Genomic DNA, 23,480 nt, shown 5'->3' with positions numbered 1-23,480 from the left:
CTTTTATTGGGTCTTCTGTTGTGGTTTATCTCGATAATATCCTTATTTACAGCAAGTTTAAGGAGGATCACCTAGTTTACTTGAGGCAAGTCTTGGAAATTTTGAATAAAAATAAGTTGTACATCAATTTGAAGAAGTACACTTTCTGTACACATAAGCTATTATTTTTAGGCTTTGTGGTTGGTGAAAATGGTCTACATGTAGATGAAGAGAAGATAAAAGTAATTCGAGATTGGCCAACATCAAAGTCAGCTTCTGAAGTGAGGAGTTTTCATGGTTTGACAACTTTCTACAAACAATATATCATGCTTTCTTCCATATTGTGGCACCATTCACAGACTGTTTGAAGAAATGAATATTCAGTTGGAGAGAGGAACAAGATAAGAGCTTTGCCTTCATCAAAGAAAAGTTGTGCACAATTTCAGCATTAGCTTTGCCAAGCTTCGAGAAGATCTTTGAGGTAGAGTGTGATGCTAGTGGTATTGGTATTGGGGTTGTCATTTCTCAAAAGAAGAGACCCGTGGCTTTCTTTTTAGAAAAGCTAAGTAATGCCAGACAGAAGTATAGTACCTATGAGTAAGAATTCTATGCAATTGTGAAAACTTTGAAGCAATGAGAACACTATGTTGTACAGAATGAGTTCGTGTTGTTCACTGATCATTAAGCTTAAAATTCATTCACAGTCGAAAACACATAAGCAAGATGTATGCTCGATGGGTGACTTTCTTCCAGAAGTTTCCTTTTATGATTAAACATAAATTTGGAAGTACAAACAGAGTTGCAGATGCACTGAATCGGAGAGCTTCCTTATTGATCACATTATCACAAAAAATTGTTGGGTTCAAGTGCTTGAAAGAACTGTATGCAGATGATCCCGACTTTAACTAGATTTGGAGCAAGTGTGTGAATCGGGAATCAATGGTGGATTTTTATATTTGTGATGGATATTTGTTCAAAGGTGGTTCATGTTTTATCTCTACGTGAAAAGTTGATTCGAGATCTGTATGGTAGAGGTTTAAGTAGGCATTTGGGGCGTGACAAGACAATAGCCAATTGGAGGCTAAGTATTATTGGCCGCAATTGAAGCGAGATGTTGGAATTATAGTCAGGAAATATTATACTTGTCAGCTGTTAAATGGTCAAGTGCAAAATACTGGTTTGTACATGCCATTTCCTGTCCCTCAGGGCATATGGCAAAATTTGGCTATGAATTTTGTTTTGGGATTACCTCGTACTCAATGGGGTGTATATTCTATTTTTGTAGTGGTTGACAGGTTTTTCAAAATGACACACTTCATAGCTTGTTGGAAGACTTCAGATGCATCGAATATTGTCAAACTATTTTTCAAGGAGATTATTATATTGCATGGAGTTCCCAAGTCTATCATATCAGACCGTGATACAAAATTTTTGGAGCACTTTTGGATTACTTTGTGGAAGTTGTTTGAAACAATTTGAATCTTAGCAGCACCGCCCATCCCCAAACTGATGGACAAACCAAGGTTACTAATCGTACGCTTGGAAACATGGTTTGAAATGTTTGTAGAGATAAGCCTAAACAATGGGATCTTGCACTACCTCAAGTGGAGTTTGTGTACAACAGTGCAGTTCATGCTACAATAGGACTGTCCCCATTTGCTATTTGTATACAAAGGTTCCTTACCATGTGGTGGATCTAGTGAAGTTGCCCAAAGGCAACGACCTATTGCTGCTGCTGAACATCTGGCAGAAGAGGTGTTAGTAGTCTGTGATGAAGTAAAATAGAAGTTGGAGAAAACGAATGTGAAGTATAAGGCAATGACAGATTCACAACGATGGGAAGGAGACTCGATGATGGTGTTTTTAAGAAATGAGAGATTTCCCATTGGTACTTAGAACAAGCTGAAACCAAAAAAGTATGGACCTTTCAAAGTGCTTAAGCGGATTAACAACAATACCTACATTATAGATTTACCAGCTTCTATGGATATTTCTCGAATGTTCAATGTGGTCGATTTGTATGAGTTTCATAAAGATGGTAAGCCTTTATATCCAGATTATAACTTGAGGTTGAGTTCTTCAGAGGTGGAAGGGACTGATGTAAGAAAAAAAGTACTAGTAGAGGAAAAACTCCTAATTCTGGAATGGGCTCATAAGACCATTTTGAAAAGAGGACGACGAGATGAACAATACTTACCGCTACATTGGAAAACTGATTTTGGGTTTAGGACTCGAAAACTTATTTTTAAAGCTTTGGCTCTATTTTTGTCATTTCATTTATTTTGGCTTTTTGGCAATTTTAGTTTGCAATTTTCGTTTAGGACTCTTTCAATTTTAGTTTGCTTAGACTTTGTTTTCATTAATTTTAATTGTTTTAAACTACGTTTTCATGTAAACCTTTATAAATAAAGGGGTTATTTCATTTTTTTGTCATTCATTTTAAAAATTTTGTAAGTTTATTTTTCTTCATAATTTGGTGGATTCCAAAGTTCTTGTTCTTAAGGTTTTCGCTTGAATTCCTTGTTTTGTACTGCATCATTTAACGTTATTGTTTAAATTTCTCTCTCATATATATTGAGGCAACTCCTTTTTTGTAACTTCTTGTTTAAAATAGCTTTATTTTAGGTGAAATATAAGTTACACCTCTAATGAAGGTGTGGTCGATAAATGTGTGATCCATCTTAGCATTGTTTTTCCCTATGTACCAATAATGTACTATATGAAATTTACATGCTCGTGTAAAATATGAATAGGAGATTTCTAAAAGGAAAGGTAAAGAAATTCGTAAAGAAAAGCTTTTAACTTGTTAATTTTGTACAAGTTAGACACTGCTTTATATACACACGCACGAGAGAGCCATTAAAGGAAAACTTACATTTTCTAAAGAAAAATATTCTTGTCATGAGAAATCTAAATTGAAGCTTTGTCTAGGGCTTTGTAAATATATCAGCCATTTGATCACTTGATGGGACAAACTGCGAGATTAGGTCTCCATCTGGTACAAATAAAAATCTATATTTTAATTTAAATCAAAGTCAAGAATCAATTTTAACATGTTATCGGTCCCACAACATTTCAACCACACATTTTATTAACTTTTATCAAAATCTACTAAAAAACTGATTTTAATCCCCCCACCAAACAAGGGCTAGATTTAGAGCTCTGACAGCCACCTTTTTCTCACACAAAGTGATAGTACATCTCAATGTGTTTTGTTCTAGCTTGAAATATAGGATTAACAGTCAAGAATAATGCATGTAAGTTGTCCCACGACAGTAGTGACGTTTAGTCAAGTTTGATTCCAATACATCAAAGAAGAAAAGAAAACCATGTGATTTCTGTTGTGTTGAAGCTAGTGATATATGTACTTATATTCAACACTTAGGTCCCCATGAGATGCAATTACTCCAAAGAATACCCAATATGCTATTTGCTTATTCTAATATCAGAACATCCACTCCAATCTGCATCACTTTAGTAAGACCTCGTGTTAAATATCTAATACCAATATCTATAGTTCCTTTAAGCTATCGCAAGATCCATTTGACTACTTTCATGTCCTTCATTTGGTAACTGAAATCGTTGGAAAAGTTTATTTTCAACTTGAACAATGTCCTGTTTTGTTTTTGTTAGATATTGAAGGGCTCCTACAATCGATAATCAATAGTATCAGTATTTTTTGAAGTCTTGTGTTGAAGCTTGAGTGTTTAGGGCCATTAGATTTACAACATTCTTGCTTGACTAAGAAAATCTTTTGCATACTTGGATGAACATTTGATCTTTAAACCAAGGAAGTACCGAAGCTTTCCCAAGTCCTTAAGAGCAAATTCTACACTAAGTTGTTTTATGAACTCTTCGATGAATCTTTTATTACAACCTCTAAGCACGCTATCAACATATACAAACATTAGTCTTATCATGTTATCTCTTCAAAGAACACACATAAAAACAAATGAACTTTACTAAAATACCAAGTTGAAGTAAATGTTGTGAAGTCTATAAATCCAAGCCCCAGGTGCTTGTTCTAAACCACAGAGAGATTTGTTTAGTTTGCAAGCATAATTGGATTGAGCAATCTTGAGTCTTTGAATCCCTGAGGTTTGCTCCATCTACACAGTTCTCTTACAATGCCAGTGAAAGTGCATTTTCCACATCATGTTACCACATTGTCCATCTTCAAGAAATGGCATGTTTAATTTTAGTTAAGAGATTTGATTTCTTCTTTCATTACATCTGTCACAAAGCCCTTTAAAATTTCTTATATTTTTATCCAAAGGCATCAATCCCTTTAATGGACATAAGAGTTTCAATCAAAATATCTTCCTTTTCTTTTGTCATGGAGAGACGTTATTCTTCTAAAGAATTGAATAACATTATAAGAAATGTTAACACATCAGTAATCAATGTCCACATTCTCTAACAATTAAATTCTACCTCAAATTTATAAGAGAAATGATAAGCACTTTTTATAAATAACATTAAAAGGGGTGTATTCAATTGAAACTTTTAATGACTTTTTGAGATTTAAAAAGTTTAAGGGTATTCAATGTAGACTTTTTAAAAATCTTTAAAAGAATTGGTGTATTTAATTGAGACTTTTAAAAAGTTTTTCAAAATCACAATGTATTCAATTAAATTTTTTTAGAATTCTCTATAAATCTTGGGGTATTTAAATTTTAATGACTTCTAGAGAATTTTATAAAAGTCTCTAGAATACTAACTTTTAAACAGAAAGTACTCCTATAAAATTCCCAAATTTGTCTCTCATTAATCACAAGTTTTGGTAGACTTTCATAAAAAAATATATATATATGTATTTTCTTAAATATTTCTCTTTTCTTTTCCTTTCTAAGAATATTAGAATTGTTATTAAAATTTATTTTTTCTATTTATTATATTTATTTCTATTTATCTTTCTCATTTCTCTCTCTCATGTTGTTTATCTCTATTTTTTTATGAAAAATTAAATTAAATTTTTATAACTTTTTTCCTTTCTCATTCATCTTTTTTTTGTGAGAATTATTTATTTTTTGTTAAATTATAAAATTTCATATAGAGGGTGTTTGATAGCCATTTTTATGGAAAAAAGATTTTAGAATAGTAGATTGATGGAGAATGTGGATGAAAAGTTTTTTATTTACGTATAATATTATTTTAATGATGAATATGTGGTTGAAAATAAAAGAAAGAAAAATACATTTTGAAAAAAATGGGAATCAAACGGGTATATTGCAAATTTATAACTAAATTTAAAATCTTAAATTCTTGTTTTTTTTAAAATAAAATTGTGGAAATCACCACCTCATATATAAGAATTTCATATTATTACACTAGATTCACATGAATTCTACTTTAAATAAAAGTCTTCAAAAGTATTTTGAATTCTACAGAAATCTATAAAAGTTTTAAAATGAAAGTCTATAGAAGTCTATGAAAAACTTCCACTAATTCCGTACAAATCTACAAAAAAAATTTACAAAATCCATAGAAGTGAGCACTTAAAAAAATTCATTAAAGTTTTTAAAAGTCCCAATTAAGTACACCTTCCTAAAAGAATTCTGTACTTGAAAAGTTGTGTTCATCCCATTGTTCATGCTCAACATTCTCCAACATATTAACTTGTATCTTAAATTTATAAGAGAATGATAAGCGCTTCTTAGTTTTTACAAGTAACATTAGTAAAAAGAATGATGTACCTCAAAAACTATATCCATTCATCATTCTTGCTCAACACCTCTTCACTAGGTTCATAAGGCATCATTCATAACCCAAACTTAAAATTGCAGATTTCCATGTTTCTTTCCAACTTCTCATTTTCTTCCGTTGGGTAATTATATTCACACATTTTTTGTTAACTGTTGTATCAAAATTTTAAATCATATTTTAATTGTGATTAAGGTCCATAATTTTTATTTTTGTTGTTAAGATGAGGTTCAGCCCATCAATTAGCCAACTTTACCAACAAATACAGAAATTAAAATGTGCAAGAAAATTAAAGAATGAAGAACATAAGAGAATTTTTCACCCTAAAGCAAAAGGTTCAGAACAAAAGTTCTTAATCCCCTTTTGAGCTTCTGCCATCGGAAAAGCCACTGGATTAAAATTGGAACCAATGAAACCGTCCAAGTTACACTTTCAAAGCACTCAGAATGTATCACTCAAGATTACATCACATAAGCCTCTTGATCTATACATTTGTTCAATCAAAAACACATTCCTCAAACAATATACTAATCACTCAAGATATATATTCAATTTGAGAAGAAAGTGCAGATTTTTCTCTCCAAAGAAAAAAAAAGGTGACGAGAGAACTTTAAAAGTCAATCAAAATGGATGAATGAGTTTCAATCTTCAAACCCTAGGCAATTGAACGATCAAATAAGAAGTCACCAGAAAGTCAACCATCCAACCATTGTTAGGGTTGACACTTGGCATCATCTTATGCTTCAGACCCACAAAGTAAATCGCATTTCAAAAACTCATTTTTGTAAAGATGAAAAAATGTCAACAATAAATCATCTATCCGATCAAAGTTTCAACCAACAATCCAATCAGTAGCCTAGTCATCATTGTTTCACATTTCTCCACAATTTCCACCTTGGTACAATGATTCCAATTTAAAGTCACAATGGTTCCTCCATGGTAAGGCATCATTTTCTCGGTTAGATACACAAATCAGCAATTGTTAATGTTCAGCTGACTTAAACAATCTTGAAATTTATTTAAAGGCAGTACCTTGATACCTACATCAGAAGGGTTAACATAAATAGAAATCTTATCAAATTTCACAATTCTTTTTGAGATTACATCTCTAATTAAATGAAATCTAACATCAACATGTCTTGATCTATTCTGTAAAGCAGGATTTCTGCTTAAATGAATGGCAGATTGACTATTAGAAAAAAGAACATCTTTAATGAAACCAAATTCATTTGATAGTCCTTTTAACCAAATATCTTCTTTTATGGCATCTGTTGTAGCAATATATTCATCTTCAGTTGAAGATAGTGCTACAATATTTTGAAGTTGGGATTTTCAACTTATACATGAATTGCACAAGGTATACATAGGCAGAGGTAGATTTTTTATTATCTCTATCACTAGCATAATCAGAGTTAATGTATCATCTTAAAACAATACCATCATATTGTTTCTAAATTGAATCCCTAAATCATAGGTCTTTCCTTTGATGTATCTAAAAAGCCATTTCACGGCTTCCCAATGTGCTTCACCGGAATTAGACATATATCTACTCAAAACACTTATTGAATAAGCCAAATCAGGTATAGAATAGACCATTAAGTGTACGACAGACCCTACTAAATTAGAATATGGAACATTTGCCATTCTTCTAAACTCTTTTTCAGACTTAGGGCATTGATCACTTGAAAGTTTAAAGTGATTAGCAAGTTGTAAACTCACACTTTTTGACTCAAACATAGAAACTTTTTCAAATAGTTTCAGAATGTATGATTTTTTAGTAAGACTTAGTGTACATTCTCTTCTGTTTCTTTTAATCTCAATGCCTAATATCTTTCTAGCAGGACATATATCTTTCATTTCAAATTCAGATTTCAGTTTGTCTTTGATTTTCTCTATCTCATTTATGTTGTGACTGGCCAGAAGCATGTAATCAACGTAAAGAAGAAGATAATGTGAGTTTTTACCTCCATTTTCCTTACAGTAAAGACAGGTATCAAAATTATTCCTTTTAAAGCCTAGTCCAAGTACAAAGGTATCAAACCTCTTACACCGTTTTCTTGGAGCTTGCTTTAAGTCATATAAGGATTTCTTAAAAACGCATATTGGGTTAGATTTTTTATTTGTTTCATAGCCTTTAGGTTGTTTTATATAGATTGTTTCATCAAGGTCACCATTTAATAACGTTGTTTTTCATCTAATTGGTCTAATTCGCAATTAAATTGAGTAGTTAAGACTAAAATTACTCTAACAGTTGTGAATTTCACAACTAGGGAAAAAATTTCATTGAAATCTATTTCTCTTTTTGAGTAAAGCCCTTGGCCACAAGTCTGGCCTTGTACCTAATGTCATTCTCATCCTTCTCCCCACTTTTAATTTTAAATATCCATTTATAGTCTATAACTTTTTTTCTTTCAGGTTTTTCACCAAAATCCAAGTTTTATTCATTTTAAGGGATTCCATCTCATCATACATTACAGCTAGCCAATGCTCCTTGCTATTTATAGCATCTTTAAAAGACACAAGTTCATTTTCAATGAACCTTTGGAAAGTTAAAAATGATGCTTCATCATCAAACTTGACAAAGGTCTTATTTTCCTTCTTTGTCTATCTCTAGCAAGAAGGTAATCACTTAAGGATGGATTTGCTCCCCAATCATTCTCAGCTTCAGGTTCAGAACCTTCGTCACCATGTGTCTCATTATTTTCATTTTAAGTTTGAGCTTCAAGTTGTTGAATTTCATCTTCAACCCGCTCCACCTCAATTCTAGTCTCCATTTCTACATTTTTGTTTCGAAATAAAGTGCCTAGGTTTTCCTCCCCTTTTAAACAAGGAAGATCATTCTCATTAAACACCACATTTATGCTTATAATGATCTTATACGCTTTGGTTTCCTTTACCCATAACTTACACTCTTTAACTAAGTTTTATTCATTTTAAGGGATTCCATCTCATCATACATTACAGCTAGCCAATGCTCCTTGCTATTTATAGCATCTTTAAAAGACACAAGTTCATTTTCAATGAACCTTTGGAAAGTTAAAAATGATGCTTCATCATCAAACTTGACAAAGGTCTTATTTTCCTTCTTTGTCTATCTCTAGCAAGAAGGTAATCACTTAAGGATGGATTTGCTCCCCAATCATTCTCAGCTTCAGGTTCAGAACCTTCGTCACCATGTGTCTCATTATTTTCATTTTAAGTTTGAGCTTCAAGTTGTTGAATTTCATCTTCAACCCGCTCCACCTCAATTCTAGTCTCCATTTCTACATTTTTGTTTCGAAATAAAGTGCCTAGGTTTTCCTCCCCTTTTAAACAAGGAAGATCATTCTCATTAAACACCACATTTATGCTTATAATGATCTTATACGCTTTGGTTTCCTTTACCCATAACTTACACTCTTTAACTCCTTCACCATAGGTCAAGAATTCACACATGAGGACCCTAGGCTCTAATTTTCATTCAAACTGATGTGCAAAGGCTGCACATCCAAAAAATTGTAGATTACTAAATTCAATTGGTTTTTCAGTCCATACTTGTTCAGGAGTCTTAAATTGTAAAGCACTAGCAAGGCACCAATTAATCAAGTAATTAGCAGTTTTTGAAGCTTCCTCCCAAAATGGCTTTGGAAAACTAGAACTTAAGAGATACATCTAACTTTTTCAAGAATAGTCCTATTCATTCTCTCAGCCAAGCCATTTTGTTGTAGAGTGTGTCAAAAATCCATGTCTCAATACAGCTTGCATTTTGCACAACTCATCAAATTCAAAGTCACAAAATTCTAATCCATTATCTGTTCTTAGTACTCTAATCCTCTTCTCAGTTTGATTTTTAATCAGGATTTTCCATTCTTTGAAAACATTAAATGTTTTCAGATTTTGATTTTAGGAGAAAAATCCAATTTTTCTAGAGAAATCATCAATAATAAAAAGGAAATACTTAAAACCAGTATGAGTAGGCATAGAAGCTGGTCCCAAAAGATCAGGATGCAAGTATTTAACTATTGACACAGATTTATGCATTCCAGGTAAGAAAGGCAATCTATTATGCTTTCGTAGAATGCAGTAATCACAAAAATTGAGTTTCTCAATGTTATCCTTTCCCAAGGCATCTTGTTTCTTTAGAATCTGTAATCATTTGTCACTAATATGGCCTAATCTCTTATGCCATCTTTGTGACTTATCATTTGGAATAGAAATTGCTGCTAAAATGCAATCAATAAAATTTTGTGTTTGTAAAATGCAAAGTCCACATCTCTTGGGGGCTTTTATAATCAACTGTGAGTCCCTCAAGATTTTAATGTCCCTTATTGATCATGATATGATATTTCAAGTCATCTACGACACCTAAAGAAATAAGATTTCTTTGTAAGTCAGGCAAATAATTTGTCTTTTCCAAGACAAGCTCATTATTACCTTTTTACTTTTAAGGTGATAGTTCCTATTCCCTTAACCTAACATGTCATATAATTACCCATTAAAACTTGACCTCCATTTACATTTTCAAACTCAGTAAACCACTCTCTATTTGAACATAAGTGAAATGTGCAGCCGAAGTCAAGAATTCATTCTTGACCACTTGGACTGTTTATTGCAACATAGACTTCATCAATATTGGCCTCATTATCATAGGCCCAAGGTTGTACCACCATCAATCTTAGGCTTATTTCTTAAATTATTAAGTCTTTTGAGACAATCTTTAATACATGACCCTCTTCTTGACAGTAAAAATATTTTTTTACCTTTTGTCTTTCCTTTCATTTTATCTTTAAAATTTTTCTTCTTCTTGTGTTCAAATTTCTTACTGAAGTTAGCGTTCTTGGCATTAGTTTTGGATTTGTCCATTAAGCTTTTCCCACTAATAGATTCTTTTTCTTTCAGATCTTAACTCTAACTCTTTGTTTCTTAAGACATTAATTATCACATCAGTGGTTAGAGTTTCACTCCCATATTCAATAGTTTTTTTAACATCTTTGTATTTATCATCAATTGAGTTCAATAAGACCACAGCCAGCTGATTTTTTGAGTGTTTTTCATCACAGTTGGCTAAGTCACGGGATAATTTGTTGAATCTATCAATGTTAACTTCAAGGTCCAAAGTTGGATCCAATTTAAAACCAAAATATTGTTTCTGAAGATACACTTCATTTGGAATGGTTTTATCTATATATGTATCTCCTAATTTTTTTCACCAATTTCTCTAAGCAAGTTATCAAACAGAAGTAGAAAATTGAGCTCCATGCAGTTTCATCAAGTTCAATTTTCTTATTTTCTTCTAAATCAGTTGGCCATGGCTCATTAATGGCTTTTGCACATTTTTGTTGAAGTAAATTGGCTTTCATTTTTTAGCGCCAGAGACTAAAGTCTCCTCTACCATTAGAAATGTCCAATTAAATTTTGAAGAAGTCATTTAAAAAAAAAAAAGAATGTCAATAGCATATGCAGATCACACAGGCACTTCAAGAGTATATACAACTTGTATAAACAATAGTACAGTAATGTCACAGTAGTTTATTAACAAAAAATTCAATCAGTGAAGGGTACTATATCATAAGGAACAAGTACAAGTCACCGTAAAATAGATACAGTAATCAAGAACACATGTAGAGGATTTAAATCTAGATCTGTAACTTAAATAAAAACAACCCTCAAATTCCAGACAACTTGAAAGGTTTCTGGACAAAGGTATTGCCAAGAACGTCTCAGATCTAAGATTTTAAACACGTTTACAGAATAACTTCAAGTATAGGCAAGTATTCTTTACTATAAATCGTAAAACAAGAACAATCTCACCAGTTCCCTTTATTAGTGTTACAAGAAATAGCAGAAACGTTGTTGAACCGGTGTCAAACTTTTAGATCTATCGTAATCGAGACCAAGAACTACAGTCTAATAGCTCTGGTATCACTGTTAAGATGAGGTTCAACCCATTGGCCAACTTTACCAACAAATACAGAAATTAAAATGTAGAATGAAGAACAAAAGAGAATTTTTCGCCCTAAGGCAAGAGGTTCAGAATGAAAGTTTATAATCCCCTTTTGAGCTTTCGCCACCAGAAGAACCACTGGATTAAATTTGGAACCAACAAAACCGTCCAAAGTTACACTTTCAGAGTACTCAGAATGTATCGCTCAAGATTACATCAAATAAGCCTCTTGATCTATACATTTGTTCACTCAAAAACACATTCGTCAAATAACATACTAATCACTCAAGATGTATATTCAATTTGAGAAAAAGTTGCAGATTTTTCTCTCCAGAGAAAAAGAAGATGACGAAAGAACTTCAAAGGTCAGTCAAAATGAATGAATGAATGAATGAGTTTCAACATTCAAACCCTAGGCAATTGAACGACCAAATAAGAAGTCATCGGAAGGTCAGTCATCCAACCGTTGTTAGGGTTGACACCTGACATCATCTTATACTTTAGACCCACTAAGTAAATCACATTTCAAAAAACACATTTTTGTGAAGATGAAAATGATATCAACAAGAAATCATCTATTTGGTCAAAGTTTCAACCAACAATCTGGTCAGCAACCTAGTCATCACTGTGCCACATTTCTCCACATTTGTACTTGTGTACCCAATTTTCTATAGTTTTTTTTTTATCATCAACATATATTAATTAGCATATATTGCCTTTGATAACTAAAAAATCGTTAAGAGAAAATAAAAAGATTTATTGTCCATTTTACTTTTAAATGAGTAAAATAAGCAATCGAAAATAAAAACTCAACAACATATTTTCACAAAAGCAGAATATTTTGACAGAAACTGTCATCGGATACAAGATTTGCTAATTATTTGAAGGTTAAATGTAAGAATGTAACAAAAAAGCTTGAGTAAATAAGGGTCAAAATAAATAAAAGTTAAGGATGTTCTTTACTATTAAAACGTGGTGCATTAAAAAAATATATACATATATATACACGAAAATGATCTCCTAAGCACCGATACCTAGCTTATCCTAAGCACCGGTGCACCATTTAATTGGTGAATAAGTTAATGGTAGGTTCTATGTATTTAATGATTCACCAATTAAATGATGTACCATGTTATCAATGCTTAACATAAGCTAAGCACCGGTGCTTAGGAGATCATTCCTGTATATGTGTGTGTTGTGAATATAATTATTTTTTCGGTTTTCTAGCTAGCCATTTTAGTTAAGTGATGCAACGATTCAAGGCTAAAAATTAATTGTAATACTTATGACCGCCATAGCAGAAAACTTGAGTGGTTGGATGGAAATTGGAAACAAGACTAGAACATTCATGAAAAGTTTGGATCCCGAGGGGAGTTTTGGTGGCCATGGAAATAAAAATTTGCTTTCTAACAAGTTCTTTCATAAGGCTCTGATACCATGATGAAATTTAAGAAGAAACATTTTTCATTAGCTAATTTGGTACAAGTGATACAATGGTCTATATACACATGTAGGAGAGAGCCACAAAAGGAAAATGCAAATTTCCTAATATATGTTGTTGACCTCATTTTTTTTCTAGGGAGACGTGATCGATAGATTCCAAGGCCTTTCACGTTCATGTAAAGTTGCTCCTACATAGTATGACAAATCTATAACCACACGTGGCCATGTGCACTCCAATGGTCAAATCGGTTGATGAAGTAACTATTTGAATATGGAACGTGCATATATATATATTAGAGAGAGAGAGAGAGAGAGAGAGAGAGAGAGAGAGAGCAAAGTTATAGTTTCAAAGTTTAAACTTACATTACCTTTGAATATCACAATGTATGAGCTTTTATAATAGATGAGGATGAGTAAGAACCACTAGATGAAGAGATACTTAGCCTCATCCTAACTGCTAAGGTACTTCGTTTTAGGTATCAATTGATCAATCCTAGACTGAGGATCATTTAACGTTATGACCATTTGCATGCTTAGGCTTGATACATAAGGGCTAGACTTAACATGTTGACTTGGTAGAGTGATTGTTATAGTGTTTTGTCACATCAATCATAAATTGAAGATCTTTTATGGAAGATCCTGTGCAGCCTCTCTACCTTGATCATATTCTTTAATTGTACAAGCATCATAAACCATAGATTGTCACAAAATCTTATAAGTCGAACTCAATTAACGCTTTCTATTATAATCTTTCAATCAAGTCATAATCAATTAATGCATATGGAAATTCCACATTTGTGCCTGAAAAGTAGGGTCGTTGATGACGGAAACCACTTAGTTTTGTCTGTAAGTGACATGAAAATTTTGCAATTGATCGGAAAAAAATCTCTCAAACACTCCTAGAATTGTAACCGTATTCAGAACTCTACTTAACCAAAAAAATTGATGAAGATAGCGTGACTACAAGAAGGTAAAATTGATTATGGAGAAATGAAGTTATTCATATTGTGGCCAAATTCACTATCGTGGGAAGTGAGTTTTTGTTTATGTTTGTTCAAAGGAGAGAGATTGTTGGCCTGAAAATAACTAATTAGCTTTATTTAGAGAAATGATTAGGTAATACAGACTATAATCAATCATCCTATAATAATCCTTAAATTAAGTCAAAATATTTTTTAATATAAATCGGTACATTTATAATTGTTAGGCAATATAAATATGATTTATGATCTAATTTTCAAAAGAATTTCACAAAATTCATATTTCAAAATTGTATTCTTTGAAATAATCAGGTTATGAATTTTTTGAGAACAATACATATCTACAGTAGTTACAAGATACAATTTCAGAATTAAGCTCATGTTTGAGCCACATTCTAGTAAAAAAAAATGCATTATTCATATCAAATTAATGAAAAATGTGTGGCTAAAAAATAAGGAAAAATTTTAAATTTGCGTGTAATATTATTTTATTGAAAAATGCGTGGTTGAAATGATATCAAATCACTATTGAAAAATATATTTTTTTGAAAATAATGTCGCTCAAACAAACCCTGAGAAAAGTATTTTAAAAATTTAAAAGGTAGGTCATAAGTCAAAATTTATTAATTAAATAGATAATTAAATATATAATGTCATAATATTGTACATTTTATGGTCATACATAAATACTGGTCACAATCAAAGAACGATCACGGTTACAAATAAAAAATTTATAGGTCCTAATTTATTTAACGATCACATATTATTAAATTAATTAATCACGCATTATTTTTTATTCACAAATTACAAATTTTATAGGTCACAATTTATTTATTTCGATCAAAAATTATTAAAATAATGTCATGAATTATTTTTCGATCACAAATCACAAATTTTATAGCTCACAACTTAATTTACGATCACAAATTATCAAATAAATTGGTCACAAGTTGTTGTTTGATCGCAAATTATCAAATTAATTAGTCACAACTTAACAAATTGTGAGTCACAATCTTAAAATTTTTTAGGTCATAAATTATCTATTTTATTGATCGCATATTATTTAGAGGAAATTACAAAAAGTGTCCATTTTAACATAGTCATTTGCAAAAATATCCAAAAATTTTCAATGTCCATTATTGCAATTATTTGGACGAGAGTATTCCTAAATAGCTTCCATGATAAACTACATTAAAACGATGTTCTCGACATTTCAAATGTCGTTCTCGATATTTGAATTCATTTACATCTCAAAAGTAAACATTTTAAATAACAATATTAAATGTTCTCGATATTTCAAACGTTGTTTTCGACATATTAAATGTCTAGAATGACATTTCATTCCGAACATGACATTTTTCTACACTTTAAATGATGTTCTCGACATTTGTGTTTAGCATTAATTGTGATTTGACATGTGTAATATGAAATTATTTATTTTTTCACTAAGGGTAAAATAGAGAATTTGGTATCAAATTTGGCCATTTTTAAAAAGATTATCAAAAGTGGACATTTTTTCCCCTATTATTTATCAGTCACAAATTACTCATTTTAGTGGTCACAATCAACCAAATAATCGATCATAAACACTTTTTATCCTACCTCATTCCAACCCCACATTATCATCGACGCCAACCACGCGTCGCACCACCTTATCACCACAGCCAACATTTGTGACCATCACCATCACCATTACCAGCAGCAGCAACACAACAAACACCAACAAAACCACCATCACCGACATAACCACCACTCTACCACCACCTGCACCATCCCAAAACCAATAGTAGCAGCTTTGGAAGAGGGTCCTCAGTCCTCTCCTCATGTTTATATGAAACACACGTACTTTTCTCTCTCAATTCAACCTTCATTCATACAGATCTCTCTTTCTTGCTCTACTTTTTTTAAATGTGTCTAAATTCTCTTCCTCTCTAGAAAGCGAATGGTTGAGATCAAGATCTCCATATTGGCTCGTTGAAAAAAAAAAATTTCCATAGATGAGCATGACTACGAGTAGTGGTTCGCTGTCAGATTGTGCATGACAATGACTACGAGCGATTGTTTGTTGTCAACTTGTTCGTTGTAGGTGTGTGAGAGAGAGGATGGGTGGTTATGATGAATTGAGAGAGGTTATTAAACCCTTGTTTGAGTCCCATTTTTATTAAAATACATTTTTCTCTTTCTTCTTTTCAATTACACATTTTTCAATAAAATAATATTACATATAAATCGAATTATTTTTATTTTTATTTTTCAACCGCACATTTTTCAAAAAATCACTATTTGAAAACACATTTTTAACAAAAAAAAAAAAAAAAAAAGGGGGGGTTCAAACAAGGGCTAAGGTTTGTGATTTGTTGGGTATGATTTAATATTAAAAAAGTGAACTATCACCTAATTTTGAATACATAAGTTTTAAATGTGATTTTTGAAATTGAAAGTCGAAATTCACGTGTGGATGTAATTTTCACGAATTATTATTTTTTTCATAACATAATTTACATTTTGCAATATTTGTGGGGTGTGAAGTATGTGCAGGGCTCTGGGCTGTACGGTCTGCTTAGTTAATTATTAGAAATGGGCCTGATCTAGATGAAATGCTCAGCCCACCTTTACGCCCCATCTCCAGCGGTCCTTCCTATCATTTCCGTACCCAAGTTTAATGTTTTTTGAATAATGCCCTAAGTATAAAGCACTGTTCATATACAGGCCCCTCACTGTAGAGAGTAGGTCGGTGGGTCCAACCTACATTAAAAAAAATTAAAAAAATTTCGCTCGGGCCCCGCCCTTGTGTTTGTCCTAGCAGAAGTCTGTGAACCTCTACCATGTACGTGAAGACAAACCCATGTTTTTTTATGGGTTTCACTTTAACTTGATCAGAGATAATTAATAAAAAATATGTCATAAGAATAAAGCACAAGCTATAATAACAAAAAGAGTTATGCTACAAGTACAAAATTTTTGCAAAGGAAATTTGTCATAGACACAGGTGTCGAAGTATCATTCGAAGGTGGAAAAAAACATAAAACACAGACGGACAAAATTTTTCCATTTCAAAATCTTATATGAATTCTGTAAATTTTCTCTGTACTCATAGAATAACTGTAACAATAATTATAGAACTGCTTTTACTTCTAAGGCATATTTTTGGTCCCTAAGAAGTCCATCATTACAACTAACTTGATATATTAATGAATGCTATTGCCACTTTTAGTGCTTGCTTGCCTTTTGGAAAATTTAGATCCAAACTTTAAAGTCAACCAAGACAAATCAATAAACTCTTTTGAACTCAATCAATTTATGCTTTTCATAAAGATAATTTTGCCACACCTTTACTTAAAATGATATAATTATAATTTATAAACTTTGATCTAATTATTGATCTATCCGGGATACTTGATTATCAAGTTAATTAAATTTAAACATAAAATAGGTTCTTAGTTGAAGTCCTACCAAACGGAGAATATTTTAAAAACTCCCATCGAATTAACAGCTTAACTCAAGAAATGTATATGATGAGGACCTTTGTTGTTATTTTTCCTAAATATTGTGACCTTTCAATGGAATTGGATGGGTGAACCAACTAATTTATTTATTTTTTATTTTTTTTATTTTTTCTATAATGGGTCAGTTTCTTCCACCTGGACTTCTGTCCTAACATTCTCTAAGATCCTCCATTGAAGATTTAAATTTTTATGTTAAAACTTTAATATTAATTTTTCACATTGGATTATTACGTTAAAAAAAAAAAAAAAATAAATAAAATGGTAATTTCTTGTCGGCATTATCTACTTACCAAAACCTTTGTCATCTTTTAGTATGAAGTGGTTAAACTTTGAGCGCATAATAATATGTTTACTATACAATTAATGATAACTATATAGTTTGTATTGTATGATTAGTTGTTGATACATTGCTTCATTAAGAAAGAATTCAATCAAAAGATATTTAAAGACAAGAATCTTCAATAATTCAAGATTTATTCTTTACCACTATGACACTCCTTATAAATATACTTTTCACGACTCCATCTAAAAAAATAGGTGGAAAACGCTTTATTAAGGCATAATATCTATCTAAAACTCGGGATGTCATAAAAAATAGGATTAGTGATCAGTACGTTAAAAATTGTAATTTATTTTGACTTTTGGTTTTATTTTTAGATGGAGTCCAAGTTTTGATCGATCTCAAGAGCCTGGCGAAATCTTGATCTACTGCATGTCTCCAATACTTCGGATCCATATAGCTTCGAAGCGAACGACGTTGCAATAGCAGTAGAATAATTTATTTTATATGGACAATTTTGTAGATCGATGGACTTAATACCTTCATCATTACAAAAGGCAATTTTACAATATTTGTCTCCTGTTTTTTAAGTTAAAGAAAGATCGAAAACGCATCTGTACAATGGTTATAAATTTGGTTACCGAATTTCTACAACAATTAAGTGAATGATCATGAATTAACCACATTTGTATATAACAATATTACCAAAATAAGAGATTTGAGATTTGTCCAACACTTTTAGATTCATTCTTAACAACTTAAAACAACCTTCTACCAAGTTAACTTAAGAAAAAAGATAGGCTTTTAAGTGACCTAATTATCATTTTTTCCTTTGGGAACTTCAATTCAGGCGTTCAACTAACTTTTCTGTATTTAGTGGCATTTATAATTTAAGTACTGAACCCATCATAAAAAGGAGGGGACAGTACTTATCTGTTCATCAACTGCCATGAAATGCTCCCATCAATTTAATACTATGATTTATTATTGCTGAAAGATTTTGAGTACAAAATCTATGAATATGGAAAATTAATATACAATTCCAATGTGAGGTTTGTGAATTATTTACTACATTAATTTTTTATTTTTATTTTTATTTTTATTTTTTTGGGCCACCAATATTATACTGTATCTTCAGGTTGCACTGCTCTGGTAGTTGAGATAGCCTTGTCAACCCTCCTAAGGAGCCAGCTCTCCTCCCCTCTATAGATCAATTTTCATTGACTTGTCACATGTGGACCTTTTATGCATTTTGTTACGCTTATGCCTGCATATATGCCGTCGACTACGAATTTATAGGAAAATATAATTTAGGGCTCGTGTGTAATAGTTTAATCTTTTAGATGAAATGTTCAACATGGTTGGGAACTAGACAAAATATACAGATGTTTAGTAATTTTGAGTAGTTTATCTCAATTACAAAATTTCTAAAGAATTCTCTAAATGGAATTATTCCTCTTTTGTAGATAAAGTTATTGCCAAACAATAAGAATAAATGAACATCCATTTTCTAATATTCAATAAATAAATAAGAAAAAAACCCCCACTAGGTTATTAAGGCAATTTTATTATAAAAAATATGCATTCTTGTATCCTGGGACCCAATCTCAATGAGTAGTTCACAAGATATATCTTATAATTATGGGACTCCAAAGTGATTTTTGTCCATACGAAGCATTCCTTTGTACAAATTCCACTTTCTTCAAGCCCGACATGTATGCACCCTTTCCTGCTGGAATTCAACGGATATGTTGGAAGATTGAGACTTATCCTTAGAACTCTTACCATACGTTGGCATAGCCCAACCACTTGTTGCATACTTGACACGACCCGATTCTATAATGAACACTTGTCAATAGGTACTAATATACATGTCACTTGTCAATTTAATGATTCAAAATAGAAATTTTCTACAAAAATTATATATACAGAGACTAACTAGAGGTACTTGTGGAGTTGTCCATCTTTTTCCGGGTTCTAAGAACCGGCGGTCGTGATTATTTCGAGTAGGGAAGTTGAGCAGGAACTATCATATTCACAATCAAGATCGTCGAAACCCCAAAATACTTCTAGATCTTCTTCTTCTTCTTCCTCGGGCATCTTCCACTTTTCCTTGTCGATTTCTTCTTCCATTAAGATTACATCCAAAACCTGTCGAAGTATAACGAAATAAATCAATTTTTACGATTCTTAGGACTAATTCCATTCATTTATTTAACATGAAATCAAATCTTTAGCAAATCGCATATACTTCTTGGTGATGGTATCAAGAATGTGTCGAGACAAAATTGCAGTACTAGAAAATAATGTAATTGTACAAACGTCGAATTTTACAACTGTAGCAGATGTTTTAAATTTATATTTTGGCATAGTCAACAAATAATGAGACAACCACCAGCTGCATGTGAGGGACCATGAAGGACTGTTTTGGCTGTTATCAAGCAATAATCTTTGAATCACAAGAATGGACCACATATTATTTGGCTTATAGATCATAATAAGGTTAGATATAAACATCGACCCGACTGAGTGGTGTGGCGTGAGGAAGGGGAAGACGTAAAGCACCATAACATGGATAGAAAAAGACTAAGCCCTTGTTTGGTAAAAATTAAAATTCAAATTTTAATCAAAGTCAAAGTTTACAATTAATCTTAACCATACATTCCATGGGATCCACAACTTTTTAACCACAAATTTCATCAACTTTTATTAAAATTTACGAAAAATCTGATTTTAATCCCCACCGAGAGCTAAATCAAGTAAATCATGATGTGAAATTTGACAATTAGGGACATACTCATCAGGATCATATACGTCATTAGGACTCGACAACAATGTATTGTATATAAACTCCCTAATCGCCAACCGAAGCTCAGCAGAAAAGAAAAAAATAACATGAGTTGTTTAGGTGAATCACTACATAACACGAAATGAAGTCTAAAATAAGATAGAAAATGACAACTTCTTCAAAGAATGCTATACATTTGTCAATAAATAAATACAGATGGTAACATAAGATACCAGATATCATATAATATTTTATAACATGGAAGATTAGGTTCTTGCAGAAAAAACAATAACAACATAAACAATTTGTAGCACCTTTAAACAATGAACAAGTAGAGAAATCAAAGTTTAAACATCCAAGGACAAAAAGGATGAAAAAATTGATTAAATACTTTTTTGTTCTTGCACACTCTTACCTTTTTTGTTTGTTTTATTACGCTAAAATAGCTAATCCCTTGTTACCTCCTTCCTCAATTTAAAACATATAATATAACGTGAAGAATATATTAATGTGAAATTGATCTTCTGTCCTTGATGGACAAGATAAAAACTCCTCACTGTTCACGTGGCTTAACTATAGTTCTCTGAGTTTGAGGGAACCATAAGTAAACTTCTCTTATCATGTTAACAGCGGAAAGCTTTTATCATATCCACTGTGGACAAGAGATCAGACTCGTGTATTATATTGCAGAAAGAAAGTAGTCACCTCACTCATGGATGGGCGCAAAATAGGAGAAGCTCGAATGCAAAGAGAAGCTGCAAATGCAAGTCGACTAAGTTGTGTTGCATCATATTCATTTCCAAGCCTTGGATCAATTAGCTCTTTGAACTCCCCAAGGTTTAGTATAGGTTTTGCCTATTGAATTAATGACAGTGAACTTAGTAAAGTCTGTCGTATAATTTATCCAATGCTTTATTGGAGAATTCATCCTTACCCAGCTATGTAAGCTCTGATGGGAACCATCCACTGGTTTCTTTCCAGAAATAAGCTCGAGTAAAAGGACTCCGAACGCAAACACATCAGTCTTTTCGTCTACAACGCCGTGCATAAAATACTCCGGCGCTAAATGCCTACACAATTATAAGTCAATTATACACTCACATAACCAGTACTTTAAACTAGGAGGAATGAAGGACTATGTACCCAAATGTTCCTTCTATAGGAGCAATCGAGTGATGAGTCCATTGTGAAGGCAGCCATTTAGCCAACCCAAAATCAGATATCTGTACAAATTATATCAACATGATTAATCCAACAAAGCAATTTTCTCCGAATTCGAGAGAATTGAATTTATGTTACCTGGGGTTCAAAATCTGCTGTTAGTAAAACATTTGAAGCCTTAATATCTCTATGAATTATTCTTCTTGGACAACTCTTGTGCAAGTAATGTAGACCTCTGGCAATCCCAACTGCAATTTTGTGTCTTGTTTTCCAGTCTGCAGACATTTTTTCATCTGAACAAGGAAAATAAATATAAAAAATATTATTCAAAACCCCCAAACAGAAAAGGAAAAAAATACAGAGTAAGACTTCTCTTGGGCATACCATGGAGTAGAGAAGCAACAGAGCCTTTGGATGAAAATTGGAAAATGAGATAAAGGCCATTATCAATACAACATCCCAATAATGCTGTTACATTTGTATGGCAAACATGCCCTAAAGTTCCAATTTCTGTCAAAAATTCCTTTTCTTTTCTCTCATCATTGGCAAATTTTGACAATCTTTTGACAGCAATAGCCTGTCCATCTTCTAACACACCTCTGTAAACCTCTGCAAATCCTCCTTTCCCAACTATGTAGTCTGATACACATACACAAACCCACGACAAAACAACAATATATAAGATTCGAAACCCAAAACGCAATAAAGAAAAGAAAAATTATAAAAGAGAGAAAACGAAAAAGAGAATGAACCTGAGGAAAAACCATTAGTGGCAGCAAAGATTTCTTCAAAGGAAAAACATTTCCAATTGGGCTTTCGTAGATTTTCTGTTGGTGGTGGAGCAGTGGGCTTATTTTCTTCTGAAATATAATCACACCCTTTACTTATTTCTTTATCAAAACTTTGTCTTTTTAAAGAAAACAGCCTCTTCAGACTGGCTGTACGTATGTATCTCATCGCAAGGTACTTAGGAATCACCAGTTTACCACAGAACTCTCTCTGCTACAAGGAAAGAAAGTGCATAATCAGAAAACTAAAGCAGAACAAGACAGAACAGAAAACTGGTACAAGTACTAATAGTATAGCATGAGAAGCCTACGGTTTACCCTTCTCTCTCCTCTTTCTCTCTCCTCCTTCTCTCTCTAGGAAACAGTAATCAGAGAGGGTCAAAATGAGCAACAGAACAGAAGGACGTGTTAATTTCAAACAAATGGATATTCACGTTGTTAACAGGGGGATAAATAATTGATCAATGACCAGTGCTTTGAAATGTTGGAAGAGTGCTTGGTCGAAATAAGCAGAAATGAATGGAAAGGGTCAAAGTACAATCAGATTTTGTGTTTGGTAAATGTGCAGAGCATTAAATTTAGATTCTTTGGTTGGGTTAATAGAGGAGTAGAATAAAAGGTGTTCTGCTGAATTTGGGTTGGAATTTATGAAGCAGGTAAGTAAAGTATATCGACCAAAATGGAATTGGAATTTCTAAAATGTATTTAAGAACCATAGACATTTCACATTAACAGGTTACTTGAGACCTCAACATTGCATATTCCTATTTACCTGAAAGTCCTTTATCTATGAAATATAAATTTGAACAACCATACACCTGTCTGGTGCATTTTTTTGTTTGCTTTAATTGAAATGAATGAATTTCTTCCATGTGTTCTTCTGTGAACAAATTTTGTGAAGGTTGTATGTACGTGTAACATGGTTCTAT

The 23,480-nt window shown here is 32.2% G+C and overlaps 1 protein-coding gene across 4 annotated transcripts; it reads right to left on the bottom strand.

The window, feature by feature from the left end:
* Nucleotides 1-19,339: 19,339 nt before the first annotated feature.
* Nucleotides 19,340-23,204, bottom strand: LOC111403647 (probable receptor-like serine/threonine-protein kinase At5g57670). Of its 4 annotated transcripts, none has more exons than XM_023032228.1 (8): nucleotides 22,870-23,204; nucleotides 22,516-22,762; nucleotides 22,148-22,402; nucleotides 21,902-22,056; nucleotides 21,746-21,825; nucleotides 21,537-21,672; nucleotides 21,308-21,457; nucleotides 19,340-19,965 (listed from the first exon to the last, which is right to left on the bottom strand). In XM_023032228.1, the coding sequence occupies exons 2-8, from the start codon at nucleotides 22,718-22,720 to the stop codon at nucleotides 19,792-19,794; spliced, it is 1,155 nt and encodes a 384-aa protein (XP_022887996.1). In that variant the 5' UTR covers nucleotides 22,721-22,762; nucleotides 22,870-23,204; the 3' UTR covers nucleotides 19,340-19,791. The 4 variants fall into 4 exon arrangements, with proteins under 4 accessions (XP_022887996.1, XP_022887997.1, XP_022887998.1 ...); XM_023032229.1 differs by having other exon boundaries at nucleotides 22,516-22,765; nucleotides 22,870-23,175; XM_023032230.1 differs by lacking the exon at nucleotides 22,870-23,204 and having other exon boundaries at nucleotides 19,340-19,650; nucleotides 19,754-19,965; nucleotides 22,516-22,836.
* Nucleotides 23,205-23,480: the final 276 nt, after the last annotated feature.

This window comes from Olea europaea, chromosome 11 (assembly GCF_002742605.1).
Source record: "Olea europaea var. sylvestris chromosome 11, O_europaea_v1, whole genome shotgun sequence".
Classification (NCBI taxonomy): Eukaryota; Viridiplantae; Streptophyta; class Magnoliopsida; order Lamiales; family Oleaceae; genus Olea; species Olea europaea.
The sequence above is the reverse complement of the archived record's forward strand: the minus strand, read 5'-3'. Positions and strand labels throughout refer to the sequence as shown.

What these genes read in the sequence shown, in the direction of transcription:
- LOC111403647 (XM_023032228.1), bottom strand. Translation starts at nt 22,720, where the DNA reads ATGAGATACATACGTACAGCCAGTCTGAAGAGGCTGTTTTCTTTAAAA. An exon ending in CACTAATGGTTTTTCCTCAG is followed by an intron (nt 22,403 to 22,515) that starts GTTCATTCTCTT and finishes TATGTGTATCAG; the next exon opens with ACTACATAGTTGGGAAAGGA. An exon ending in ATCAGAGCTTACATAGCTGG is followed by an intron (nt 21,458 to 21,536) that starts GTAAGGATGAAT and finishes TTAATTCAATAG; the next exon opens with GCAAAACCTATACTAAACCT.